We start from the raw sequence: 11,651 nt of genomic DNA on the forward strand, positions 1-11,651 counted from the left end.
TCCTGCCCCATACGCTTTCCTCCTCAGGCTGTTACTCCCTGTCAGTCCGCCTGAGCCGCCCTACATCGTGGGACCGGATCAGACACTACAGGATCCATCGCCTTGATAATGGCTGGCTGTACATCTCACCACGCCTCACCTTCCCATCACTCCAGGCCCTAGTGGATCACTATTCTGGTATGGCCATTTCCTGCTTCCATTAGACTGGGACGTGGGGTGTGGGGGGCAGACAGTTGTACTCTTGGACACTTCACTTGCTAGAGAATATCCAGACAGGCAGAAGAGGGACCTCTCCATCTCCATACCAATGTGCCAAGAACGTAGGCCAGGACCTCTGTCTTCATCCCATGCCCTGACAGAGCCATAAAGTCCTCCCATGTGGACATGGGCCAGTGCCTCACCTACACTGTGGTTCTGAGTCCAAGACCTCAATGGTAGGCACAGTTCTCTTCACAGGAACTAGTCCCAGAGCTGTTGCTGTTGTGTAATTTAGTTGACTCTCAGCATTTCCTGGTGCTTGTCCTGTTATAGGTACTGGAGCATGTAGCCACGATGACAGTGTCAAAGGGGCAGAGAGGAAAGCCCACTCCTGGGAAAACTGATCGGGGGTTTTCTAGAGGGTGGGTCTGTGCAGTAGATACGGACAGAACACATAGAGATGAAGTATTCTCTAGCTTTCTTCTTCCCAAAGCACTTTCCTAACCAGTGCTTCCCAAAGCACTTTCCTAACCAGGTATTCTCAAAGAATACCATCAACCTACCCAAAACCACAGCCAATTCAATCTTCAAAACTTAGCCTAGAATGATCTGATTGTATCTCAGCCCCTAGATCAACAGCTTGAGGCTCGTGTCCCATCACTTTTTTAAAAAAATGTAATCTCTACACCAGAGCCCTGAACTCATGACCCTAAGATGAGTCTCTATTGACTGAACGAGCCAGGTGGCCCTGTCATTCTTTTTTGAACATGCCTCCACATGCCAAAAGCGGAAAGCTGTCAGGGTGAGGGTGGGGGTTGTTAGGGAGCAAAGTAGGGCTGGAGTCAGCCATGTCAAGGTCTGGATCTTTATTCAGAGTTGGCGGATGATATCTGCTGCCTCCTCAAGGAACCCTGTGCCCTGCGGAGGGCTGGCCCACAGCCTGGCAAGTCCATACCCCCACCTGTGACTGTGCAGAGCATGCCACTCAATTGGAAAGAGCTGGACAGGTAAGGGGACCCCTGGAACATGAAGGCAGAACAAAGGAGATAGAAGGACCCAACCTGGGAACCCACAAACCCAAATAAGCCTGTCACCTTCGGGGACACTGGCAAGCTTGTGAGTACTGACTGATCTCATAAGAGACCAAGCCAGGCTCAGCAGGACTGTACAGGGACTGGCAGGAAGGAGAAAGAGGAAGTGGATAGAGGGCATGCCTAGATGCCAAAGATGGCCAGGATGGAAGTGTCAGACAAGATGGGGTAGAACAGAAAGCACCAGTCCTGAATGGAAATGTCAAGCTGGGGTTTTGGCTGAGAGAATGGGGAGCCACTGGGAGTATGAACTTGAACTGTGTGGTGAGAGCAGGGTGCAGGATGAGGCTCCTTGACCCAACTCTCTTTCCCTCTCCACAGCTCCCTCCTGTTCTCTGAAGCACCTACCCTAGGGGAGTCCCCTCTCCTCAGTGAGGGGCTCCGGGAGGCCATCAGCTCTTACATCAGCCTAACTGATGACAGCTCCTTGGATGATGCCATGGCCCAAAACAGAGGCCAAAAGGGAATCCAACGCTGCAACACCTAGATCCCCCGCTCAGCTCACCTTGAGCACTCTAGAGGCAAATTCAGGGTCCCACTTGCATTCTGTGCTCCTTCCTCTTTCGGCCCTAAGAAGTCATTTAACCCCCTCCCAGTGTCACAAATCCACCTGCAACCTCTAATTCAAGTACCTCTAATTCAAGTACAGATCAGCTGAGAACAGGGACAGGGCTCCAAAGAGACTAAACCTCTGGGGTTTGACCCAGTTTGACCTGAGTTGGGATTTCCATCTTTCTCCCCTGCCTACTGAATCCCCTTCAACACACCCCACAGCTCCACCCACTAGGTAGAAGCCACCATTCGTATCAAGAAGAAAAAAAATCATTTAAAGAAAATTTACAAGTCTCACTCAGAATACCATACTTCAGAAGGTAGAAGGGACAGGAAAGCAGATGGGATGGATGTCTTCCCACAGCAACAGAACCCAGGATGTCCAGCCTCTACCTGGACCTCAGAGCAAAGGGGACCCCTGACAGTCCAGGTTCTCAAACAGCCCCATCAGGCCTCTTCTCTGGACAGTCATAGCTCCAAGATCTCTATTTCATTTTGTGGCTTATCATGTGAACCTGCCTAAGCTTTCCTGGCTACAGTGGCCCTGCCACCTTGTGGCCAAACACAAAATGGCACCTTCTGGGTCTAGCCCACTGCAGTGAGGTCAGTCACATCTCAGCACCAGGTGGGGCATCAGAAGTCACTAAGCTTCTCTCCACAAAACCAAGGCCACAGCCTACACCAACTCTAGCCCTTAATTTCTCTGCTGCCCATTAAGGAAAGAGAGGCCTAGCTGGAGCTGCTACAGGAGCAGGGAGAGGAGGTGAAGGATGAGGTTGGAGGGCAGGGGTCTGAGGCTAGAGGTGAGGTGGGAAAAGCTTTAACAGGTATCGTCAACAGATTTTCAATTAAAGATTTGATTTATTCAAGTACCCGAAAACATTCTACAATGGAAACTGTTATTAGATGATGCTTATACTGTGCTAATGACCACGCACATACGGCCACAATGTTTTCAGAAAACTTGAAATGCCACTGATAGTTTAAAAACTGTACACCTGATGGAGAAGTGAGGAAGACAATTTAATGTTTCATCCGGATCCAGAGGTGCATCCAATTAAAAGACAGCTCCCATCAGCAAACAGGTGTTTCATGATGATATCCAAGAAGAAATGGTTGGTGATGGACAATTCAGAAATGCTTCTCCAAAAGGCAGTTGGTTCTTTAAAAAGTTTCAGATCACAACCCTTGCAGAAAACACTGATGCCCAACACACTGATTCTCGGTCCAGGAAACACAGGTCTTCCAGTTTCCATGTGACTGGGGTGTCCCTACAATCATGTTTCTGTGCTGTAACTATGACGGTCCTTTGGACCGGACAGAGAGCAGGTGGGGTCTGTAACCATCAGTCATAGTGGATGGCAGTGTAAAAAATGATCCAGATAACCTAGAGAGAAGACAAGCAATGGTCATAGATCACCTGGGTCAACACAGGCCCCTATTCCACAAAAGAAATGTGTCAAACAATGTATGCACAGTGGGCTTCCAAGGGCTATTCAGTGCAACTGGACTGGAGGCCTAAACAATTTCACTGAAATCAAGCTGTATCTAACAGAGCCCAGGGTTACCCACCAGTGCTCCCAAAGGGACCACAGACAAGCTTCCCTCTCAACCAAATAGTGACTGCAGCACTCGGGGGTAGAGTTATAGATGTGGAAATGATATGGGTAAAGTATCAGGATTAACAACAAACGTGGAAAAGAAACCACCAACATATCCTGTCGGCTTGTCAGCTTCACCTCAGACAAAGCAGAGGTTCTCAAAACTGGCTATTCATTGCAATCTCCTGGGACCTTTAGTATGTATGCCCAGGCATCCTCACCCAGAGATTTTGATTTTACTGATTTGGGCTAGGGTCTACAATTTTTAAAAAATTAACTTTTGAGATATAATTCACATTTCATAAAGTTCACCTTTTAAAGTATACAATAAATAAATATATATACACACACACACAATGCAGAGTTTTTAGTATATTCACAGCCTAACTGATTCTGGGACATTTGCATCATCTTCAGTTTCTTCCCATTTCCTCACACACACACACCCCCACCCCAGCCACTGGCAACCACTAATCGACTTTCTGTGTGGATTTGCCTATTCTGGACATTTTACATGTAAATGGAATCATGTAACGTGTTTTTGTGTCTAGCTTCTTTCACTAAGCATAATGTTTTAAAAATTCAAAGTTGTAATCCCTACCAGTACTTTATTCCTCTTTACGATTGAATACCACATGGCTATACAACATCTTATTTATCTACTGACCAGGTAATGGTTGTTTATGCTTTTTCAAAAATGGTATCCCGATCACACAGTGTAACCCAATCAGTGTGCTCCGCTGGAGAAACAAGAGGATTTACTATTGTAACTATCAGCTATACATACCATGAACAAGGCAAAAGAGGTCATAAAGCCCTCTTTTGTGAGCTCCCATGTGCCACCATATTCTTCCTCATCTATCTGTAGGTAGTTGCTGAAGTAGAGATACAGGACTCCTGCATTGATCAGGCAGAATCTGGAGGGAAGACAAGCACCGAACCCAAACTATGAGCTCAGAAGACTCAAAACTCCCACGACCACAGTCCCGTCTTACCAAGACAATCACGGTTGCAGTTAAGTAGTTGTATTATGGGGGCAAGTGAAAAAAATACACGGACCTAGACCCTCAATGGAACTGCCCAGTGGCTGAGCTAGAGACATAAAGAGCAACTTTTTTTTAGATGCCCAGCAAAAAAAATTTTAAATTTAAAAGCACATAAAACTTCTCCAGGCCCTCTCACAGTAAGACAGCATGGTAGCTGAACCATCCCAAATAGGACTAGTACCAGACATGGGCCTCCAAGAAGCTCCCGCTGGGGTGGGGTGGCCACGGGACAGATACATGTTAGGCTGCTGCTTCCTGGCCTAGTGGAATGAGCAAGCACACTAAAGCAGCTCCTGCGTCCATTCCCACTGGGAGACAGTGTCTGGATATGCACTGTTGGCTACGCACCTGATGCAATGGTGAACACTGCTGTCCCTCAGCTATTGGTTAGGAGGAGGCCAAAAACAGAGTGAGCAGTGAGCAGGGAACTGAAACCAAAGGTTTGTGAGCACCTTCAGGAAGGTCTCTGATTCCCCATCTTGTATTATTTAACTAATAAAGCATTTAGAATGCAGTGAGGTATAACATTATCATCCTGATCTACTTATCTCTTCATATAGTCACCATGTAAAGGTAATTTTTATGAACAGATCAACACTTTATGATCTTCCAAGTCACAGGATCTAATCTATTGGGGGACTGTATGTCTTAGGTCACACTGCTCCTGAAGGCTGGGGTGGAAAAATGCAAAGAACTGGTTCCTCCTAATGGACGAAGTGTGGGCTGGTATGGGGCAGGGCCGTACAATGCTGTTGAAGAGTATCAGTATTAGGGGGCAGACCCTGGGGCTGTTTGAGCATGAGACAGACTATACATATGTCAGAAGTCCAGTTTTTTCATTTTCATTTTAAAGATTTTAAGTAGTCTCCACACCCATCAGGGGCTCGAACCCCCAACCCTGAGATCAAGATTCACATGCTCTACTGGCTGCGCCTGCCAGGCACCCAGAAGTCTACTTTGTGAGTAGTTAGAATATGGGCTTTCTCATGAGTTGGGAGAACAGGAGCTGGGAGACTGGTTTATACTTGTACCATGTTTTAGGACATGAGCAGAAATAAAGCTTGAGGACAGGGACTGGGAAAATGGCTGAATGGAGAGGCAAGAAACCCAAAGGCTTCAAGCCTAAAGGCCTGGGAGTATAATGGTTTCAGTTAACAGGCAGGGAGTCAGGAAGAACAGAAGGTTTTTCTTGGATTTCGCACAAAATCCAGTCCTTGGCTTGGCCATGTTGTGGCCACATCCTTATCTTCTGCCAGAGATCTGGGGACTCAGCCAATCTGGCTGCCTCTCTCTGTCAGGAGTTTCATTTTGTTTTGTTTTTGAAAGACTGGCTTATTTATTTTAGAGAAAGAGCGTGCATGCATGTGTGAGTGGGGGGGGGGGGGGGCGCGGGGAAGGGCAGGAGAGGGAGAGAGAATCCTCAAGGAGACTCCTTGCTGAGTGCAGAGCCCAGTGCAGGGCTCAATCCCATGACCCTGAGATCACAACCTGAGCTGAAATCCAGAGCTGGGGGCTCACCCGAGTGAGCCACCCAGGTGCCCTGTGGAGTTTCATTCTGGACAGGCTGTTAGTGGTTCCAGACAAAGACTACTAGCAGGACTCAGAAATGTCACTCTGGGACTCAGCTAGTAAGCTAGGGATGGAGAAGGGCTGAGACTCATTTAGAGTCTCTGGCTGTAAAAGTGGTTGCTAAGTGATAAGAGATCGGGAAGTATAAAGAAAGAGGAGATATGGGATGACAGAGAGAAAAGAGCTAACACAGCCCCTGCGTTCTAAGGGTCACAAAAACACAGGCATTTAAATGTTTGGTGGTCAAAGGGGAGGGCTCAGGAGAGGACTGGAGCTCAAAAAGAGCTTTAAGGATGGGCATAAATCCTATATTATAAATGAGGGAGAGAACTACACAGATGTGTAGACAAAGAAATGAATGTGCTGGATTGGGGTTGGGGAAAAAAAAAAAAGACTCTCCAATCCATTTTTAACTCTATCCTAAAAATTCCAATCAGAATTTTAACAAAATAATGAACCTCTAACAAATACTCTGATTTCAGGGCTGGGAGGCTACACTGATAACAGTAAGGTATGACTGTGCTTTCAAGGATCGGTGGGTTTTAAAATATTTTAACAAGCATTCACTGAACACCTATTAATCGTGGTGCCAGGCTCTATGAGAGACAGAGAGGCAAGAAGGGAAGATGCAAAACTTCTGCAGAACAGAACCACCACTCAGTTCTCACGGTATAAATAATGAGAACAGAGAAAATGGTTTTACCTTAATATGCCCTGACTGTCGCCACACCAGAATGAAGAGAAGCCAAGGTGGAGCCCAGAGAGAGGGCAGTTAAGGCAGAAAGCAGGGAGGAGAGGGTCACCAGAAATGAGCACCAAAGCAGTCTTGCCCTAAGCCCCGGCAACTGGGTCAGACAGATGGAGGAGAGGGAGTGTGTGTGGAAAAATAAATGTCCTTGGGCCTTTTCCAAGAGCAAGGGGAAAGGTGCCAACCAAAGGAGGGATAGGATTTGTTTGGAGTGAGAGAAACTGGCTCTGGCAGGACAGCCTGGGACTAAACCCCAAGAAACAGGCAGTCCTGAGAAAATGGTACTATGGGGAGCCATTCCAAGGCAAATTCACTCCCAAACACCTCCTTTACCATTTTGTTTTGTTTTCCTTTTTAAAAAAGATTTTGTCAGAGGGAGAGAGAGAGAAAAAGCAGGGGGAACAGCAGGTAGAGGGAGAAGCAGACTTCCCTGCTGAGTAGGGAGCCTGATGTGGGACTTGATCCCAGGACCCTGGGATCATGACCTGAGCCAAAGGCAGATGCTTAACCAACTGAGCCACCCAGGCATCCCTTTCCACTTTTTTTAAAGATTTTATTTATTTGGGGTGCCTGGGTGGCTCACTTAACTGTCTGTCTTCGGCTCAGGTCATGATTCCGGGGTCCTGGGATTGAGCCCCGTGTCAGGCTCCCTGCTTAGCAAGGAGCCTGCTTCTCCCTCTCCTTCTGATGCTCCCTGTCCTTGTGCCCTCTCTGTCAAAGAAATAAATAAAAATTAATTAAAAATTTTTATTTATTTCTTTGACAGAGCGAGAGACAGCAAGAGAGGGAACATAAGCAGGAGTGTGAGAGGGAGAAGCGGGGAGCCTGATGTGGGGCTTGATCCTAGGACCCTGGGATCATGACCCGAGCCGAAGGCAGACGCTTAAGGACTGAGCCACTCAGGCAGCCCTCCTGTTTTTCTTTTTTTCAATAGCCATTTTTAGCTCTCTTTGTAAAGCTAATCATATGACTGCAGTGAACCATTTATGGAGTGCATATGATGTACTAAGCACTACATTTAGGAATTTACTTGGGTTATCTCATTTAGTTCACACATCAGTCTTAGGAGGAGGACACTTTTAGTGTCCTTCCCTTTCCAGTGATGAGAGAATGAAAGCTCAGAGAGGTGAGCCCAAAATTATGTAGTTTGAAAGTGGCAGAGCTGGAACTTGAATCCGTTCTACAGTTAAAAGTAAAAAGAGATCTCTAAATAGCTTAACTCATCTGCCACAGTGGCAAGGATAATAAACTAACTCGGGTCTTTGCTATATTATTCCTAGATTGGGTGACTTCAGAGAAATCTCTTAGGAATCCTGCAAGATGAGATGGGAGCAAGGGGTCTGAAGCCGTGTTACTCTCTCCTAGAAAAGTGGTCTTGGGAAGAAGAGGGATTCCCTCTTGTCTTCAGACTGCCTTCCCCCTTTCTCTGACTTTGCTTGTAGGCCTTTTCTTTCACAGAAAGCTCAAACGGGATGACCAACATTCTGAAGAGTTATCTATATACCTCCTCCAACAGGGGAAGACCTATGAACCCCAGGTCTTTGGTCTCCTCACCATCACTCAGAACTCATCACGTGTCCACTCCGCCAAAGTCAGGCAAAGCATAACAAACTCAAACTCCTTCCTTGGACAAATGCTTTGCTCAGTATCATAAATTAAAAACCTTTTTAGTTAGAAGAGGAGATGACATATGCCTTTTGGATTATCTTCCGAGAAAATAAGGAACTCACAGGGATTTGAAATCTGTTTCACCCTTTTCACCCTATGGTGAGGGAATAAGAGATGTGATCACCCCTAAAACAACCAATGTGATATTCCATGGTTAAGGATCATAGTTTATATTCCGGGTGTGGAAAAAAAAGAAAAGTTCACAAGCTTGCCTGTCCATTTCCCACTGTAGCTTACCCACAATTCCTATCTTGAGACTACTCCTACACATTGTTTTAATTCACTCTGGTGGGCATGTGGACTCATCACTTTCAGTCGCTTGTTAACAAGCTGAGCCAAGACCAGGGGTAGGTGTCAACTGTGCTGCCACCGGCCATGGAAACACAGTAAAAAGTGAGGGTGCAACCTCCTACTTTTTCATTGCTTTTAAAAAGTAGGGATCTGAAATAACTTCTGTCAAAGCCAAGTTCCAAGACATCCAGCACAGTGCCTATATAAGGTCATCAAGTACAGAAGTTCTTCTACTTTGCAAATTTCCATTGGTACAAAGGTCATGTCAGAAAACTAGATGGCCGCTACCAACAGGCAGTGCAGTAGCTTCTTGCATGAGATCACTTTGGATCCATAAATGAATGGACTGGCCCAGTCCAGTCTCTGGAAAAATAACATGTCTAAACTAAGATGCTCCCAGGCCTGCTGAACTGAGAAATGCTAAGCCAGGAGTGCCACTGTGGGGCTACTTTTCTGCTTTCGTCACTTCGCTCTCTCACCCATACAAAGTCATCTCCTCCCCCCTCCCCAAGTCATCTTAAAATGTGTGTGTGTATTCCTCCAACTTAGTAATGGCCCTTTCCATAAAAAGGAAACAAAATCTCTATGTGAAAAGAACTGATACAAGAAAATGGAACATACTCAAGACTTACCCAGCTATTCCCAAGAAACCTCGCAACGGTAACACTCCCCAAATAACACCTAGGACCACAGCAATGATCTGTCGGAACCAGTAGATCACATCTAAAAACTCATCCTGTAGAAAGAAAGAATGCATGCATTATCTGCAGTGGATGCCACATGAAAGAAAGCCTCTGTAATAGGTGAGAAATAAAAAAGCTTGCTGCTATAAACACATTTTCCATAGAAATGTCTCCAAGAGCAATGGTACGTAGTTTCCTGATCTCCACTTCTTCTTATAATAAAACATGGTTTAAAAGGAAAAAAAAAAAGGATATATTTCTCTTAAGTGATGACTTTTGGGCCTTTGTGCTAAGTAAAAATTCTAGGAAAATTATTTACTTTTTTTAGAAGCTTCAAAAATGAAATGGCTTGGGTGCCTGGGTGGCTCAGTGGGTTAAGCCGCTGCCTTCGGCTCAGGTCATGATCTCAGGGTCCTGGGATCGAGTCCCGCATCGGGCTCTCTGCTCAACAGGGAGCCTGCTTCCTCCTCTCTCTCTCTGCCTGCCTCTCTGCCTACTTGTGATCTCTGTCAAATAAATAAATAAAATCTTAAAAAAAAAAAATGAAATGGCTTGTGATGAAACGGCTGTGAAAGTAACTGTGCTACTGGCCACAGAACACTGACCCTCAGAAGAGAGACCTAGGCATACTATCCATAGGCAGAAGGGCTGACTTTTAACCTTCTCAGCACCATCTTCCTGCACAATGAATTTTAAGCAACAAAGAAGAAAGGAATTAGAAACAAAAGTGCTGAAGGCAGGTGCCAGCATATCTGATTTTCATACAAGGACGCTGAAGACTCAGGTTTCCGACCTGCCCCAGATGGCAGAAACCAGTCCTTGTACAAGAAGGAAGAAAGAAATGACACAGCAGATCATAAAGGTTTTGCAAGAGCTGGGCAGGGCTGGGGGCAGGACAAGGGGACCTTCAGGAAGTACCTCCCATTCTCCCCAACCCAAGAGCTCCAGGAAGGAGAACCCACTTCAACAGTCCAGAAAAACAAGGGAAAAACTGCAAATATAACATTCTTTTCAGGCCAACTGGAATCGAGCTGTGTTGGTCCCTTCCAGATCATGGGGCAGAGCTGGGGAGTGCCTACACTCAGATCTTCTGAAAGTGTGTGACCAGTGTAAAAATCTTGAAGCCCCAATAGTCTCTCAACACACATTTGGTGGTTTCCCCCTCTCCCTCCCTCTCTCACTCACCTCCAAGAGGTGGTTTCAATCTCCCTTCTCGCAGTTATTAAGGCATTTGGTATTTAGAAATTAGAGCAATTGCTCTAATTAAAAGCAATGGCAGCTCACCTTCAGTAAGCCTCATCACGTGCTAAAGGCTTTCCTGCACCACGGTACCCCACTTCAGAGCTGTTCTGAGAACTGAGTGAAACAATGCGTGGAGAGAGCACCTGGCACAAAGTCTTTGGTAGAAAACTGTTACCGTTACTGTTCATACTAACGACCGTATTAAGTAATTAATTCGGAGAAGACAAGTCACTTACTGAAGATCCTACTGGGAGCAAAAGGCGGAGGTCGAATTCAGCTCACTCTCGCCGTTCAGGCACACGCCCTGCCCGCGGGTGGCAACTGCTGTGCCCCCTCCTCGCTGCTTCCCGCGTGACCCAGTCGGTTTCACTCCTCGGTGAGCCCCGAGCCCGGCTGTCAGGCCCGGGCCCGCCAAGTTCGCCCCGACATCTTAGTGCCGCCACCACCACGCCGCCCACTCCCCGCCCCGACCCAACACACGCCAAACACTCCGCCGCGCCTGGACCCGGCAGGGGCAGGCTCGGGCCTGTCCATTCGTCCCCGAGTCCCAACCGGCTCCTCGAACCTGCGCCCTCGCCAGGTCCCACCGCACCTTGTCCTCCCAGGCCGCGTCGCTCCGCAGCACCTTGCTCCAGACAGAGACTTTGAGGGCCCCGTTGGCCAGCTGCGGCTGAGGCGGCTCCTCCTTTCGCCGCCCGCCGCTCATCCTCCCGTCGCGCCGCCCGGGCCGGGCGAGGGGCGCGCGGGTCAGGCCAAAAGGAGTCGGACTCTGGGGTCGCGAATCACGGCGCGCAAGGCGGCGGCGACAGCGATAGCGACAGAATCACTAGTCAGGCTCCGTGGCGTGCTGCGGCTGCTTTCACTCGGCCAAAACGCCGGCTCAGCTCCCTGGCTCCGCCGAGACCTGGAGCTGCGGAGGGAGGAGCAACGCAGCGCCGCACGTCCTCCCGCCGACGAACACA

General features: G+C 47.5%; 2 protein-coding genes across 3 annotated transcripts in view; one reads left to right on the top strand and one right to left on the bottom strand.

The window, feature by feature from the left end:
* Window positions 1-4,108, top strand: part of SLA2 (Src like adaptor 2) — a 30,727-nt gene extending 26,619 nt beyond the window's left edge. For both annotated transcript variants that reach the window (XM_059133307.1, XM_059133306.1), the window contains exons 6-8: window positions 28-177; window positions 1,073-1,205; window positions 1,611-4,108. In XM_059133307.1, coding sequence (XP_058989290.1) covers window positions 28-177; window positions 1,073-1,205; window positions 1,611-1,776 — 449 coding nt within the window. In that variant the 3' untranslated portion in view covers window positions 1,777-4,108. The remainder of the gene's footprint in view (window positions 1-27; window positions 178-1,072; window positions 1,206-1,610) is intronic.
* On the bottom strand, window positions 3,033-11,646 carry RAB5IF (RAB5 interacting factor). Its single transcript, XM_059133315.1, has 4 exons — window positions 11,282-11,646; window positions 9,397-9,500; window positions 4,230-4,359; window positions 3,033-3,228 (listed from the first exon to the last, which is right to left on the bottom strand). Exons 1-4 carry the CDS (start codon window positions 11,393-11,395, stop codon window positions 3,187-3,189), a joined length of 390 nt encoding a protein of 129 aa, XP_058989298.1. The 5' UTR covers window positions 11,396-11,646; the 3' UTR covers window positions 3,033-3,186.
* Window positions 11,647-11,651: the final 5 nt, after the last annotated feature.

This window comes from Mustela lutreola, chromosome 9 (assembly GCF_030435805.1).
Source record: "Mustela lutreola isolate mMusLut2 chromosome 9, mMusLut2.pri, whole genome shotgun sequence".
Classification (NCBI taxonomy): domain Eukaryota; kingdom Metazoa; phylum Chordata; class Mammalia; order Carnivora; family Mustelidae; genus Mustela; species Mustela lutreola.